Source organism: Candoia aspera, chromosome 7, assembly GCF_035149785.1.
Source record: "Candoia aspera isolate rCanAsp1 chromosome 7, rCanAsp1.hap2, whole genome shotgun sequence".
Taxonomy (NCBI): Eukaryota; Metazoa; Chordata; class Lepidosauria; order Squamata; family Boidae; genus Candoia; species Candoia aspera.
Window position 1 is genome coordinate 79,082,734 of NC_086159.1, and position 17,402 is coordinate 79,100,135.

At 38.5% G+C, this 17,402-nt stretch overlaps 1 protein-coding gene across 2 annotated transcripts in view; it reads right to left on the minus strand.

Annotated features, from left to right (window-relative positions):
- Positions 1-3,753: 3,753 nt before the first annotated feature.
- The window catches only part of PACSIN2 (protein kinase C and casein kinase substrate in neurons 2), a 77,772-nt gene continuing 64,123 nt past the window's right edge, over positions 3,754-17,402 (minus strand). The window contains exons 7-11 of one of the 2 annotated variants that reach the window (XM_063308254.1): positions 13,923-14,043; positions 10,008-10,132; positions 7,441-7,557; positions 6,693-6,889; positions 3,754-4,782 (exon numbers count right to left, since the gene is read on the minus strand). In XM_063308254.1, coding sequence (XP_063164324.1) covers positions 4,670-4,782; positions 6,693-6,889; positions 7,441-7,557; positions 10,008-10,132; positions 13,923-14,043 — 673 coding nt within the window. In that variant the 3' untranslated portion in view covers positions 3,754-4,669. The remainder of the gene's footprint in view (positions 4,783-6,692; positions 6,890-7,440; positions 7,558-10,007; positions 10,133-13,922; positions 14,044-17,402) is intronic. The other variant, XM_063308255.1, reaches the window with a different exon arrangement.

A 17,402-nucleotide genomic window follows, 5' to 3' on the forward strand; every position in this document is an offset into this window, starting at 1 on the left:
AATCTGAGGCCAGCTAAAAAAATACATAGCTTGAACTGCAACAGTAAGATTCCAGCCTTTCTTGGAATTAAGCCAGATCAAAATTGGTAAGATCATGAAAATGGGGTTGTGCTGGGTGGAAGACTGAGGATGAGGCATTATTGGGTGTAGATTGATGATTAGAAGTGGTGAATGGAACTGGATGACTAATGCTGAGAAGATTGGAGGAAAAGAAGGAAAGAAATCTGTGTGGAAAAATGGACACGAAAGGATCATGGAAGGGCAGGCTGCTACTAGATGGAGGCTCGTTGGCTGGTGTGGAGGCTAAGAAGGAAGAGGGCTCCAGAAAGCAACGGATTGGAAAAAGCCCTGGAGAGGTGATAAGGAACAGTGAGAAGTGAAAGAAGAGTGCAAGCAGTTCCACTGCACCAAACTGGAGGTGAGCAGTGGGTAAAAGGCACTGCCACTTGCATTTACCATTGCCCTTTCTGCTGCCATTTTGAATTTGTGTCAATATAGATATGGAGTCAAAAACTGTATTGCGGAGGATAGTACCCACACTCTGGGTTAAAACCAGAGATTGGGAGGAAATTGTCCCCATGGTCTATACCTGCTCAGTGCGAGATGGATTGATAGGATGTCTCCAGCTGTTGATGACTCTACTGGTGTTTTGTGGTTTGCAGCCAGATGCTTGGTAGTACATGTTAGGGCCTTGATACGTGGGAGGTGGGAGAGTGGATTCCAGTTATGACAGAAAATATATTAAGGAGGCATCTTCCTTTTTACTGTCCCCGCTTCTGGCACATCTGCCTGAGTCTGGGTCTAGGCGGCCTAATTGTTGGTGACTTGTTCATGCAGAAATACAGAGGCCATTGAAGTTGAGCAGCCAATAAATTTAAATAAATAAATGAGCAGACCTAGTATATATTATCAAAACCTGGTTGGGCAGGGGCAGTGATGTTGCCTTCTGAGATAATGCCTCCACAGCTTTTGGGTCCTCCACGAGCCCTTACTTGAATCCTCTATGGTACCTTGATGACATCAATATTTTTCTGCCTTCACTGCCACAGCAACCCTGCATAGGTGACCCGTTTCTTTTAGCATAGATGAGCAAGAGTGCTCCCCACGAACTGCTATGAGATATTTGTGCACATTTCACTGATAAAATTGCTAAAATTTCTTCTGGTCAAGAGTCTGAAGGGACAGAATCTGAGAGGTGATTATGGTAACATATTGGAAAGTTACCTGGGAATAATCTTGGCTTAACAATTCTGAGATGGAAAGGTGTTGGGCAGAGTGAACTTTGCTTGCCTGGATCTATGCTCCACTTGGCTCCTTTGAGAAGCACGCAGAGGCATGAACAGCAGAGTCCAGGAAGTAGTCTCAATGCCTTGCTGGGAGATAGGGTTGTGTTAGCCACCTTGAAAGAAGCTGTGATTCATCACCTCCTGAAAGGCCTTCCCTAGTTCTGGTGATTATGAGGGAGGGGTTGCTCGCATATAGGGTACCTTAGGGTTCATCTTTCCCCTGCTTTTTAACATCTGCAAGAAATTACTGGGAGAGTAGAGTGAGGTATCATCAGCATGCTAATACCTAGATTTACATCTCCATGCTGATTCAGTCCAGTGACGTTGTGGAAATCTTGATTTAGTATCTGGAAGCTATGAGGAACTGGATGGGAAGTAACAAACCCAATTTAAATCCTGACATGGTGAAGGTGCTGTTTTTCCAGAAATCATCTGGTTTTCTACCATCTCCAGTTGTGATGAAGTAGCACTTCCCTGAAGAAACTGACCCATGACTTGGGAGTTGTTCATGCTCCTACTTGAGAATCAGTCAGAGTTGTAGTGGGGGAGCTAGTACCTAGCTTTGGTTGGTGCACCAAGAAATCCTGCAGACTATGACTCTCACTTGTGTCACTTCTGGAATATACCACTACTACTGCAATGGGCACTGCCTTTAAAGACTACCTTGAAGCTACAATTGGTATAAAATGCAGCAACTGACCAATGAGAATTGTTACGCATTTTGCAGGAACTGCACTGGCTACCAAAGTCTTCCAAGCTTAATTCAAAGTGCTGGTTTTATCTTATTAAACTCAGTGCCCAGGTATCTCCAGGACCATCTTCTTTGTTTAGAATAGATCCATCTAGTTTATTTTTCCCAAGTAGAAATGTTAAGGATCGCCTTCCGCCACCATATGTGAGCTTTGGGTGAAGCACAAGGCAATGCCTTTCCATTAGAGTGCGGACTACCCCACCTCTGGAGAGCCAAATGGTGTCCTTCTTGGTGGCATTTGGAATGGTGGAAAAGGTAGTGCTGTTTCATAGAGTTTTTAGCCTGCAATTTTAACTGGAAAGTTGCTTCCAATTAACAGGAAAAGTGGATAGTTGATGGATTTCATATGATGCATTGGTTTATTATTTTACTGGTTATAACTAGCTGTTTACAAAAATCAGTAAATTGGCATAAAAATGCAAGTATTTGTTTCAGGATATTTATGTTTCAACATGTTACATTTGCAGTTACCCCATATATATTCTAAGAGAACTTTTACTTAAGTGAAAGCACCTTTTCTTTTCTCACGTGAGCTATCATCTGTTTGGTGCTTTACTGAGAGTAGTTATTCTGCATCTACTAGCTTGAAAAAATATGTTTAATTTCTCTCAGGATATAATCAAGAGAAAATACAAATACAGTGCTTACAATTAAAAAATAGAGACTTTCTGCGGCACTAAAATATTGTTCAATATTTTATTTTTTAAAATAATGTACTATCCAAAAATATTTCAGACTTATTTTTGACCATTTATTCAGAATTTCCATTTCTGAACAATTATGCTGAATACCACCATGACAGAGATCCAATACCCAACCTAATACAATTAATCTTCAATATTAATAAATACTTGAATCTCCACAGACAAATGGAATAGTCAGGAAGCACTTACAGTATTTTCAGTTTCAACTGTCATTTCAATTACAGTGTGATTCCCTAAAACATCATTTCTACTTACCTGATAAGATCTAGATTTTCTATAAGCAACATTTTAAACATGTTCACAATTTTGCTATTTAAATTGACTGCAAATCTATAAAGTTTGACACTTCTACAGCTGATCTGCAAATGCAAACAAGGTTTTACAGTGTTTTGCTACAATAATCCACATTGGGTTAATGTTAACTTTGTGTTTGGAATCGCATTTTAATTAACGATTATAGGTCTTGAGAATAAAATCACATCATCATCATCATCATCATAATCATCCTTTAAGGACTAAGATCAGAGAATAATTTTGCTTTACTTTGGTGTGCTTCGGATGCATTTTCAGTCAAAAGATGCCGAAGGTGCACAAAGAAATCTAATCCCTCCGGCCCCAGTGCCAATTACAAAGGCCGATCAAACTCATGTTACCGCAGAAGTGGATGTGAGAGAGTTCATGGAGATGCCTGCGGGGGTGAGGTTGGGGGTTGGGGCAGAGATGGAATAACTACAGTGGCCTATAATGTAAGTAGGAGGGGAAACTGAGTTGTTATCCCCTAAGAGGAAGGCTACATCCAAAGTGGACTGGACGGGGCACAGCTGAGTCTTATATCTTATACCTAAACATGTACGTACGTACTTGACATAGCAAATTTAAATATGCCTGCATTTTAAGTTGCTTTGCTTACTTTAAAAGCTGTTATTAACTTCCCACTGAAGTTAATAAAACTCACATTGATTTACCGGTGTCAGATTCAATCTGAAATCTAATGCATATACAATAGACTTGCTAATTAATACATGCTCTTTAATTTTAATGTCAAATTATATATACATATTGACAACTTAAAGAGCATATCAATAAAAAGGCAGTACATTTTAGTCTCTTTTACTTGAAAAAATAAACCTCATATATGTTTAACTTTCCAAATCATATAAAATCATTAACTTGCAAAATGTAAATTTCATAATGACAGTCTTGGAATGTGGGAAATTGTTTAAAATCCACATGATGTCATCCTTTAGGAAATTGGTATTTCAGGCATCTAAATGGTTTAATAACATTCACCAAGAGAAACTAACTCCTAATATTTACAGATAATTCTGTTGGAATCTTGGTAGTAGATACTATATATGGCATTTTACACTATTAAGCCATGGTCACAGCATGAAAAAAATTAAAGAGTACAGGATTGAGAGGAGAATACTTTTGAGTCATAATTCATGTAACAGCTGATGAAGTAGACCATGCATGAAAAATGACAGGCTACGTAACTTTAAATTTTAAAAATGCATTTTTCACAGATTGCTAAGAACAAATGCAATATTGCAGTTTAAAAAAATCAAATTTCAAATTACCAAGATCAACTAATAACTGATTGAACAAGAGTGAACATAAGCTAACACCCAAAATACTGGAATTGAGGCACTGATTTAGCAAATTTTGGAACAAAATACAAAAGCTATGATAAAATAGTAAATAAGCAATGGATGTTGTCATTTTCTTGCTGACTTTCTGCTATCTTTAAGATGCCCGCCTTTTCCCAGTTTCAGCCTGAAGCACTGAAGATTGCCCAAGGAACACACCAATCCAACATTCGATTGCATTAATAGATATATAGATGGATCGATAGATATATTTCAGTTCCTCTTACAATAGGCATCATGTTGACTGACCGTCATTAATACCACATTCAGAATTATTTGTCACTGGGCTGGTTCTACATAATTTGCAGGATACAGCCCAACTTGCCCATTGTCCAGACGACCTTTGCACCAGCCTTGTTCATCTTCATCTTCTATTTTAGTTAGCTCTTCTCCTGCGGGAGAGAAAAAAGTAATCTGACAACCCATATATACCGGAATTTGAATAACTGTTGTCTTTCCAAAGCAGTTACATTATTCACTGTTTCTACTATTTCTATCATTCACTATTTATATAAGAAAGTTAGAATGAGGTTTTTATTACGGTGCTCCCTTACTTTCCCCAAGCATCTATTCAAGGTTCAGAATTACAACTTTTTAAAAACGCACACATATAATGAACACTATTTTTTATAATATCCTATTTCATTACTGAGTATGCATCAGGAGTGCCTTATGATCTTATCAAATTAAATACAAGCGGCAAATCTTTTTTATTACTTCTAAACAGAACTGTATTTTCCCTCTATAGCTATTATTTAAACATTTCAGTGACTGAAATTTTTATGTTGAAAAGTGGGACTAGGCTGAATTGCTCCTGTAGGCAAATGATGTGGCGTTTGCAGACTGAGACATTTATATGACTTACACTAAGTTTGGGCTGAGGGGAAGCTGTAATAGCCTACTGAGTCATAAGGTAGATCTAACATCTCCATTATTCTGCTTTGCTCCACCTGAAAAAAAAGTTGGTTGAGTGCATCTTTTTCCAAAACAAAACTATGAGAACAGCGAACCATCACTGTATTATGTCTTCCAGATATATCTTATGGCCCATTTCCCAGAGTGTGCAGAAGCTGCTGTTAACATTCAGTCATACTGTGGCAACACTTTTTATTTGTTAAAGAGAAAGAATGAATAGGCCCTCAGATAACACTGATTTTCAAAATACTTTCTCTTCCCAGTAAAAGAAATTGGGATTCCTATTCCAACTTTACTGTAGTTGGAAGGGGAAAATTTCAGTGAAGAGAAATGGACAGGCGCCCGACAAAACCAACAGTAGAGTTATTTCACCTTCCCATGTAATAAACGAATGCCTGATTTCAAATAGAATCAACCAATAGGTAGTCTAATTTTAATGTAATTAGTTAATTCATTATTTTAATAATGCAACCAAAAGCTTTAAAAACGTTAATTTTCTGAATGTTCATCATGTTTAATTTAACCATATATAAGTTCATTGGAATATTTTTTTATCCCTTTGTGCACATATTTGTATGGATGTTGAATTCTTACTGAATCTCACAGCATCCAGGGGGACTTTTGTTTAATAGACAAAGAGTACAAAACTTGAGGTCTTACTGTATACAGTAGTAGGAAGATGAGAAAATTTTCAGAGTTAACCATGTTCACCTCCATTTATTGCTCTTCAGTTTGTAATATTTACTGGAACTTCAAAGAGGTCTCCTGGCTATTTAGAAGGATACAGATCTTTCCCAGAGTTACTTATTTTGATGAAAGAGGCTATTTTTAGCCTAGTTCTAAGTATTTCTTTAGTGCAGTTTAATTTTGCTATGAGAGAGAGATTGGTGTCATGGTTAAGGCACCAGGCTAGAAACTGGGAGACCGTGAGTTCTAGTCCTGCCTTAGGTACAAAGCCAGCTGGGGGACCTCGTGCCAGTCCTTCTCTCTCAGCCCTAGGAAGAAAGCAATGGCAAACCACTTCTGAAAAGCCTTGCCAAGAAACCTTCAGGGCCTAGTCCAGGAAGTTGTCAGGAGTCAAGACTGACTTGAAGGCAGTAATAGTAATAATAGTAATAATAATACTGCCAGATTCATTTTTACAAATACAGAAATTATCAGATGACAACAAATACTTCGTGCTTGCAAACTTCCTAAAAATGCAGAAATTTGAATGGGAAGAGAGGCTAATTTCTCTCTACAAGATGATTTCTAAAAGGACCTCAAGAGTCCCAAAATGCAATTTATAATTTATTTTTTTGAATCCAAAATACCTACACATCATACACCTGAAATTTCTTGCATTTCCTATGGCAGAAAGATAATAATATGGCAAGATGGGGCTTACCGGCCTTAAAGCTCAATTCATCATGCTCTTGGCCTTCATAATCATACAGGGCTCGTACCCTCACTTCCACTGTGGGAGAAGCATCTTCATCAAATGGATTAGACTCTCCTTGGGCATCACTGGATGAAAATGGATTATTGGTTTCTTCATCGGACCATTCAGTTCCCAAACTCTGGTTTTTCTCATAGCTGCTAACGCGAAACACAAGAAAAAAATATTTTAGCTTGATTAGCTGAACTACTGGGCAAGGACTATGACACAGATATGCCACTATTACACCACCAAGGGCTCCTATTTAATCCTGGTGTGTTTTGCCATGTCAAACAACCAGAGCAAAGTCAGTGTTAACCATACAGGGCACTGAAGGGTACAAAGAGTGTATATATAAGCTATTAACCAGCAGTTCAACATTAACACTAGAAACCATATATTCATTTAAGGAAAAAATGTTATGTGGTAAGAGAGATTCCTAAGGGAACACATCCAAATGAATACAGCCAGCGATAAAATTCCAGCAGTGGTTTCAAAGCACGCTACCAGAGATAATGTCTGTGTAATCAGTGAAGAAAAAACAATCAGAAAATAAAACAGTAATAGAGCATTGGTAGGTTAGTCAGGTCTGCAAAAGGTATGTAACCTCTGAGCAAGGACTTCATGCACATAACGGTTTTGAAGAAACCCAGAGTTGGAAACCCTGGATAGAGAAGTATAAGCAAGAAAAACAAGTTGAGAACAGTCTTTCACCAACTTTTTGATTTTATTGTCCTCCTTTTCACTGACAGTACTTCCAGAATCTTCTTCATCTTCAAAGGGATTGTAACTTGACTGTACTGACTGCACTGTGTTACTCAGGACACTAACGTTGCTATTTGGGGAAAAAAAAGCATTAAGGTGACCCTATCATTTCAGGGAGCCAACAAACATTGACAAGTAATAGCAGAAATATAAATTCATTTATTTCTTATACTTTATTCTTTAAAAACCCTTATTTAAAAATACAAACAAAAACTTCCAAGTTAGCATGTCCCCATCTTCCTTCTAAGAGTGACATATTTAATTCATTTCTCTTCAGAAACAGTATTGCTTAGTTATAGTAGTTTATTAAAAAGCCTAAATCCAATCCAATTTAGACACTGGAAGTCGGTGAACAATGTATGCTCTTACTTGTAATATCTAGTATAAAAGTAAACTTGGTAGGTGATAAAAATGGAGAGCTGCTTCAGAATTTGTGGATAAAACTACAGTTTTTACCAACCCTAACAGATCCATTCCTCAGGTCCTATCGATTCATTCTGTAAATGGAGCCAGCCACTTGGCTAATTTCATGCCAGGAAGGGCTGTTACTAAATTTAGCAACATGACAGTACCTTTTGCATCTTTTGAAAACTAGTATTTGAAAACATTTCAAAGTTGCATCATAATGCAGTACTAGTTTTTGCAAAGTCGTCTATTGCTCTGACTGGTCTTAACCCCCTAAGAAAGCAGGAGTGTATCTCCAAGGAAGGATGAAGTTAAGAGAGAAAAGCATTTGGCAATTCAAAACCAATCTCAAGGCAATTTACTTTTCACGGGAGAATAAAATGAAACTGAAGAAACCAGAATTAGATGAGACCTTTACATTTAAAAAACACTGCTTGTTAAATAGGTTGTTCATGTACGTATATATTGGGAGATTTTCCAAAATACTTGAATATACACTGAAGTACTGAAAAGAGCACAAAGTCCCAAGCCACTTGAGAGCATTAACAAGGCTTTGAGGCCCTATATTGTATAAGGCATTTCTATCACAAACACTCACACTGTTATGAATGCTAAGCAAGTACCTAAACTTTAATGAGCCACAAATGAAATGGGACCATAACTTATTCACCAGAGATATTGGTGAATTATGCTTAGCCAGTCGCCCAAACCCTCACATGTTAAGTGGGATACTCCTGGCACAATTTCTATATTGGCAGTATCTGGAATAACTTCTTGAGTTACATAAATTTCTGCTCTTTGCATCCATGACTGCAGGGCAGCCCCTCACAGGTAAGCGATTTAGGACAGATGGAGCCATTCCCAAGGAGAGCTGGCAACGGTCCCTTAATATTAACACAATATTAAACCCTCAATTCTATTCATTACATACACGTGCACTGCATTATCATGTCCTTTCTAATTCATGAAAACGAGATGGTTAATCGTTGAACATGAAAATATTTTAAGTAGCCCCATTCCTTGATTAGGAAGTGTTAATGAAAGGGAATCAAAAACACCTGGAAAATGAATCCCCCCAGGTCAGGGAAAGGATTCTTGTGGTCTTTCTTTGCAGCTTAGCTTTCTATAGACTAAGCTCCCTTCAAGGAAAAAAAGACTAGCAGAGTTAGTGCTGAGCATTCTTTTCTGGTCTGGGGCTGCAGTTTGTATGTGCCATGCCCAGGGGCCACAGGAAACATGGCTAATGATATGGCACTGAAATGGGGGGGGGATTCATGACTTTGGGGGGAGGTGAGATTTTAAGAGACAAAATTAGTGCATGGTTTTAAGGCACCCATTTTTGCCATTTAAGGGTCTTCAGGGGAAAAGCTAACCTGATTTTTAAGGGGCTTAGAACTTTTTAAGAGATGTTTGGATGTCTGTAACACGGGGGGCACCCATTTCTTCCTTTAAAACCCCCCAATTTTACAGGGTTATTAGAGTTACGTTACTCTGGTAACTCTGCAGGTTACCCTCCCCTAACTATGATTGTAATTTTAAAAGTGCTTAATTACCAACATTCTCAAGCTGACTTGTGCTAGCATAACATATGGTTCCATTTACAGGCTCTTCCAATCTTTTGCTGTAGCATACAGTGGTATATGAGAATGACTGCCACTGAATTTGGCCCTGTAGAAGGCTATAGTTTTGCACCGATGGACATAATATTAGAACAAATAATATTAATTAATGTAGAAGATTCAAGCATTCCAAATAAAATTGGACCTGGGGGTACAAAGCCAGGGGTAACCTCTGCTTGGCAAGATGCACTGTGCTAGATCCACCACTAATCTGGAACAGTACAAAAATAATTTTCCTGTCTTCAGTTAGACCAGATTACAGCTGTTATCTCTTTTGTGCAGATAGATTCTTGGCTACAAATTGCTACTTGTACTATTATCACAAAGTTTAACACAAGGATGTCCATGTGATCTTAAGATATTTCCAATTTTTCCTTGAGAAAGTGGAGCCTGCAAGTCACAAATTCTTCCAGCCTATTTCTGAAATATTCCAAAATGCTACAGTTGCAGACCCTGATTTGAAAGTTGAGTAAAAAAAATTACAAATGTCACCTACCTGCTATTTTTTTTATGCGGTGAAACCTGATCTCCTGTTTGATTAATACCAGTCAAAGTCACTCCATCTGTAGCCTTTTTTTTCTCCCTTCTACTGAGAGTACGGTTCAGATCAGCTGACCAGTCCTATGAAAAAGACCACAAAACTTTTTGAAGGAACCTGTTATCAGAGAACACCAGCCACCTTGGCTTGGAGGTCTCCATCATGTCTAAAAACAATGTGACAAGACCTACAAAGCTAGGAGAAAATTCCTTCACAATTCCAATACAGGTAGTCCTTGACTTACGACCATTCATTCAGCGACTGTTTAAAGTTACGACAGCACTGAATGAACTTACAACCAGTGAACGAAGGTACATTCATTGCAGCGTCCCTGCGGTCACGTGATCAAAATTCCAGCACTTGGCACCCTGCCCACACTTATGACCACAGGGGTGTTTCAACTCCCCCCACCCGCCTATCTCTGCCCCATGTATACCCTTTTGGCCCCCTGCTGCTCTGCGCTCCATCATCCCAGCTGACCTTGCCATCTTCTTGCTCCCACATGATAAGGCATGCCCAGCCTGGCTGGGGCTGGCCTCATACTGGGGCAAAAAAAAAAAGCCCAAAGCAGTCCCATTGCAAAGAGCTCCTGGGCAGGGCTGAACTTTTGGGGGCACTGTGCTCCAGGAGCTTTTTGCAAAAGGGCGTTTTGGTGTGCTGTGGCTCTGGGGCTGCTTTGTGCTTTTTTCTCCTTTTTGGAAGCAAAGCCAAGACTGGCCCAGCCCGGCCCAACAGCCAGGCTGGGCACACCCTGTCAGCAGTGGGAGGAAGACGACAGCGAAGGTCAGCTGGGGTGGTGGAGCACGGGGCGGCAGGGGTCTCGTCTGCACGGCAGCGAGGGTGACTGCGGCTAGGACGGCTGTGGCTCCCTGGGGCATGGCAAGCAGCCTCAGAGCCATGCAGTTCTGGGACTGCTTGCTATTGCACAAGGCAGGGTTCAGGGCGGCCAAAAGGGCAGAGCTGGGGGGAGATAGGCGGGTGGGGGAGTTGGAGACAGACCCTTAGCTTACTGAGGCTCAGGGCTGGGAGGGACTGAGGCTCAGAGCTGGGTTGGGTTGGGGTGGGTGCTCAGCTAACAACCAGTAAAATTCACTTAACAACGACAAGGGGAACTACCGGGATTGCAGTTGCTAAGTGATGTGGTCATGTGACATCTTGCTTTATGACCGCATTGCTTAGCAGCTGAAATTCCAATCCCAATTGTGGTCATAAGTCGAGGACTACTTGTAGTGTTTTTAACTAAAGATGAATACTCTCCATTGCAAGAGTTCCGAAGGAGAGAGAAGTCACTAACATGACAGTGCAACAAAATGAGTTTGAAATATTTTCCTTGGGTCAGAGACACATCTGCCCAATAGGAAAGATTCCTCTTTGCTAAGATTTTCATAGACAAAAGATATTTATTTATTTATCTATCTAATTTGTCCCTGCCCATCACCTCCCATCGGGGGACTCTGGGCAGTTTACAACAATCAATTAAAAACAACCACCATAAAATACACAGTATAAAAATACAATAATAAATAATATAAATAAAGATAAAAATAAATATACTTGCTTCTTTAAGCAGTAGCTCAATTCAGGTACTCATCCAAAATGTGCCTAGTACAACACAATCTTTTAGTTTCCAGATTTCTAGCCAACTGAAATTTATGGTTTGTCAATTGAGACATCACACTAAATTATAATTAAGCATCCATACCTATGGTTTTGAGTAACAAATGAAAGCACTAGCTTGAATTGCATGCCCCAATGCTTTCCTACATTTCCTTCATTCTGCCTTACCACCCATCCTCTACTTGAATTCTCTCATGCAACACACACATCAAGAACATGACATATTCCCTTAACATACTTGGCATATACTGAATTGTACAGACAGAACCAAGCACTCTAGGTCCAAAATGACCTCTAGCATTTAGTATAATTAAGTTTAGGCATATCATATGTTTACTTGCACGTCCTTCGATCTGACACCCCTGTATCACGGCTTCTTCAACAAGGTTTTTCAAAGGATACTGGGGCCCAGCAGAAGAGTTAATTTCCATTTGCTTCTTTTAGGGGCAAATGGCTGATTTTGATCCTTAATGTCTTAATCATAATCCAAGCTATGATTTGAAAAGCTTGCATCTAAACTTAAGTAAATGTATATGACATAGATTATTAACAGAAGGAAGCTGAAAAGTATACCTAAAATGAAGTATGATGCAATGGGTTTTCACAATTATTTATGAAGCTTGAATAAGAAAATTAAAATATTGTTCTACATAAAGCTAACACTTACTTCATCCTTGTTGCATGAAAAGCAAATAAAATACTTGTTAGGAAATATAGTATTTTATTGTAACCCATTTTAAAAGTTATATCTGTTTTTTTAAATAAATGGCAAAATACAAACATTAAAAAAGCACAATACATGAGATTAAAAGCTATGTTATCACATTTGTAACATATGCAATAGTATATTAATACTTCACAATTAGATGGAAAACACAAAACATATTTATTATTTTCCAATGTAGCATATGCATATTAATTGAAATTAAAAACTAATGCTATTTGGTGGGTTTTATTACATAATCAGAGAGCCAGTTCAGTGTAGTGGTTAAAGCATCAGGCTAGAAATTGGGAGATGGTGAGTTCTAGTCCCGCCTCAGGCACAAAGCCAGCTGAGTGACCCTGGGCCCGTCACTATTTCTCAGCCCTGGGACAGAAGCAATGGCAAACCACTTCTGAAAAATCTTGCCAAGAAAACTGCAGGGACTTGTCCAAGCAGTCTTCCAAAATTGGACACGACTGAACAGATTATCAACAATTAACATTACATCCAGTTTCTTTTGCACATTATCCTACTAATATTCTCTGCTCAAGTGCATCTCCTTAAATTCTAACTCATTTCATAGCTTTGCTATAACATCCATAAAATTTAAGACTGCAGCCTAATTTTGTTCATGTCAGCAAAGCAGACTGCACTAGGAAAAACACTGTTTATCTGTCAAGATGCTCCAGAATTTAAGACAATCTTCTCACTCCCAAAGGAGCATTAGACAGAAAAGGCTTTTAAACACACACAAACATCTTGTACACTGCCCAGCTTTTGTGCACCATTGGTTTCAACTCCAGCTGAAACCAAACCTAGAAATTCCTCCTGCTTCCCAAAATAAATGTGTACTTATACCATATACACTCGTGCGTGTAAAGTCTTGTTCATGTCAACTATGAATCCTGGTAGCTTCAAAGATATGTTTTATACATTTATTAGATTTGTTGAGGCCACTCAATTCCAAAAAGATTCTGGGCAGATTAGAAAGTATCCAGTACAGTATATAAATTGAAAAACACAGCTAAAATAACATTCCCAACATTCAGAAAAAACACCCACCTATACCCAGGCCTGGGAAAGAGCCAGGTCTTAAGGCCTTCCTTAAGGGCCACAGAGGGAGTGGGTGCCATGCTATCTTGACAGTAAGAGCTGTCAATCAGTGGAGTAAGTTATCACATGGAGTATAGGCAGCAGTGGCAATAGTACAAAGTGATTTGCCACTGCTGCCTCCTGGGATATCTGATTTCCAAAACTAGCCTACACATGGAATTTCATAGAAGTCTCCCATCCTAGTACTGACTAGGACCAATCCCACTTACCTTTTCAAGATCAGTCAAGTCAGCTAAACTATGCAAAGTTCTGCATACATATACCAAAGCTTTAATTAACTGCACTCTCCCTATTTTGCTTCCTGGATTTGTAGTAATGGGGAAGAATGTGTGTTAGGCACATCTCTGCTATTCTCATAAGAACTAAAAGAAGACATTTCTTCTCTTATTAACGTTTGCAAGAGAGGCTTCAAGGGACTGCAAACAAGGTAAAGCCTTTACCTCAAACTGGGGCCAGTTCATAGACATGCCAGGTCCATGATTAGCTCTGAACCACCTCAGATCTTCAACAGCATCCGCTGCTTTAATGCTCTGCTCCATGTCACGATAAATATTTTTATAGCTGTAAACAGAGCATACTGACTTAGAAATCATTACAGATCCAATTGGAAGAATCAGGCAATCATTAGTTTGCCTAGGGATCATTTTCAAATTTTCATATGACTATCTAATGAATTAAGAGATCCCCCTACTTCGTCTAATACCAAATAAACACAATTCATATGAAAAAAATGAACAAAAATGCCAAGGATAAAAAAAAAAAAAAGTTCTAATTAAAATGTTGGAAGCATCAGAAAAAGAACATTACTGGTTCAATTTACATAGTAAATGGTGCAATGTACCAAAGTACACAGATCATCCATATATATCAGCAATATGATTATGCAAGTTTATACAAACATTGACATGAGGGGTGTCCAAGACAATCTGGTTCAGTAGCCCTTTTTCAGTTCTTGTCTTCCAATTACTTTGTAACCTTAGTGGATCTTGTTCACTTCCATATTTGATTTAGAAAGCTAAACAGAACTTCTTTAGAGTAGACCTTGCAATAAAGTTAATGGAAATTAGATATATTGAATACACTATCCTTGTTTCTCAAATTTCAACTGTTCGTGCATTGCTAAAGGGTATCTGATGTTACAGTATATAACCCCTACAAAAAATGAAAGTAAAGGATTCCATTTTGTGACACACTGTACTAATTCAAACTTTGCATGATTTTGTGTTTTGTTCTCTCCTAAGTGATAGATTAGAGAAATTGAGTTGATTTCCAGATTCTCCTTACTAAGGAGATCAAGGAAAAGCAAGCCCTTTTCAGTTTTTGTTGTGTGTTTTTTAACCTTAGTGGATCTTCTGTATTCTATACAGAGTGTTAAACATGACTTGTTTAGAATAGCCCTCTCAATGACAAATTAGATATCTGAACTATCTAATAAATACTTCTTATCTCTAAATACACTTATCTCTAAAATCTCAAATGTCTGTGCATCACTTACCAGGCAAGCTTTTACAATGAATCCTGTCCCAGGATTATTCATCTTCTAGTTGATAATTTTTATTATACTGAATTTAACGCAACTGAACAGATGCTGAAACTAAGTCTAAGAACATCTCTGCAATCCATTTTAGGTAAAATAAGAGAAAAAAAATCCTACCAATAAAGCCAATAGTCATGACATTTAACAAATAATTTTAATAACTAGACATTGGATTATATACCCAAGTCCATTATAAATTTAACTAGTTCATGTATTTTTAATATGTGTGATTTTAGATGGCAGCAAATTGTAAAATGAGTTCAAAACATGAGGGACAAACAATGTGCTAACATCATTGCAGGATAACATTTTAAAATAAGAAAGCTTACTTAGAACAACAGTAACATTGTGTTTTCTAAGGAAGAAAAAAAATGAGATGGAAATAGTGAGAAACAAGTGAAACACTGGCATTTCTTTAAGGCAAATTTCATCATACTAATATCTCATTAAGAGTCACTGCTGAAGCAGATAAAATACCAGATGCTTTCTGAGTTCAGTCTCAGTGGAATTCACCTTCAGCTTGTATCTGCTCCTCCTCCTCCAGATTTTGACAGCCTCCAGCTGCCAGGTCAAGATGTCCACTGCATCAGTGGCTCAGCCTGAGATGAAGATGTATAGCTGGATATCATCACTGTATTGATGATACCCCACTCCAAATTCCGTATGACCCACCCTGTGGCACAATCTGACAGACAGACAGACAGATCTGTCCTCCCCACCACCAACTGGAACTGTCCACACAGGATCGAGCTGAAACCACTATTAGACGGTGCCCTCAAATCCCAAACATTACAGGTTGAAGATCAGAAGGTCACTCCTCCTACCCAGGTCCTGATGTAGGTGATCTATCAGTCCAACCAATGCAGTTTTTAAAGACAGTTAAACTGTCTACTAGCAACAGCAATTTAGGTAGCCACATTTGATTGGCTATAAATTGTAACTACATTAAAATTCCAATGCAGTTGTTCTTCATGTACTTTGCAGGGAAGTTGGAGACTACATGTAGATGCAGCCTACCATGGCTGCATCTACAAAGGGCCTCTTCAGAAGGAGGCACACCATTTCCTCTTCCAAGGCAGGTGAAATCACCTTCTCTCGTAGTGAGGTGTGCATAATCTCCCTGATTCAGCAGATCATACCCCCACCAACTTCCTAAAGGAGAAGTGGAGCATGGTCCAGTCCATATGTGGAAGAGCTCATATTACCAGCACTCAGTCCACTTTGTAGGAATCCAGAGGAGGAAATTAACGCCAAATACCTTGTCATTTCTTCAGGTCCTGCCCATGTGAAGTCAAAATATGAGCAAATTTGAGCAATTTCATCAGTGAAATATTGCTTTGAGTACTTATTTGCACAATCTTTTTGTACAGATTGAAATCTTTTTCTTGGAAAAGGAAGATTTGTTACGCAGGAATTCCACTACCATTTTATACTGACAGAATATCTAATAGAGCAGCAGTTATTGAAGTGTGATCTGGGGACCCCTGGGAATCCCCAGGACCCTTTCAAGGGGTCCAAGAAGTCAAATAAATATTTTTAAATTTCTCAGTTTTAATTTCTAATATAGCAAATATTGATAGATATAAACCAAAGCTCTTTGGGGTCCTCAATCATTTTTCAGAATGTAAAACCAAAATGTTTGAGAAATGCTGTAATAGATTATCTACTGCAAAGTGTTTTACACTTTAAGGTGATTGGCATTAATTTCAGTTCATCTTACACTTAAAGCAAAAATGGTATCAAATCAAGTGCATTTGTCTGAACGTTTATTTCTTGTAAAGACATTCAGTATACACCTCTTTGTTTTACTTGGACAAGTTAAAACTTATTTTAAGATGCCTTGCTTATGAAAATCACATCTGACAATATCGTAGTAGAATTGCAGAAGAAAGGCAAGGAGCAAGTGGTGGGCACCCCTTTTCCTATGTACATAATTTGTTCACCTTTTTAGGCAGTAAGTGCATATAAGATTATTGGTTAATGGTGTTTCTTATGTCCTGCATGTTGGATATGGTATCTGAAAGTGTTTCTCTCAGACACTGGATCAATGATACCTGAACCGCATGACCTCAAACCTTTGATCCCAGGGTTAACCACCTGGTGTAGGGAGTTAGACCAGTATGGTCAGTTTTGTTTCTTTTTTCTATCCATATCTGATGAAATGTCTACGGCATGTACATCAGCACTTGGAAGATATTTTCTCATAAAAACCAGAAGAGATTAATCCATAAAGGAAGGTGTATATTCCCCAAATTACCCATAAGAGATGAGCATCAGTACGTCCTACTCAGGAAAGACAGGCCTTTACACTAACTGGATTAATCTGGGGAACATTCATTGTTACCTTGGATGAGGATGAGGGGCTACTTGAAGGGATATGACA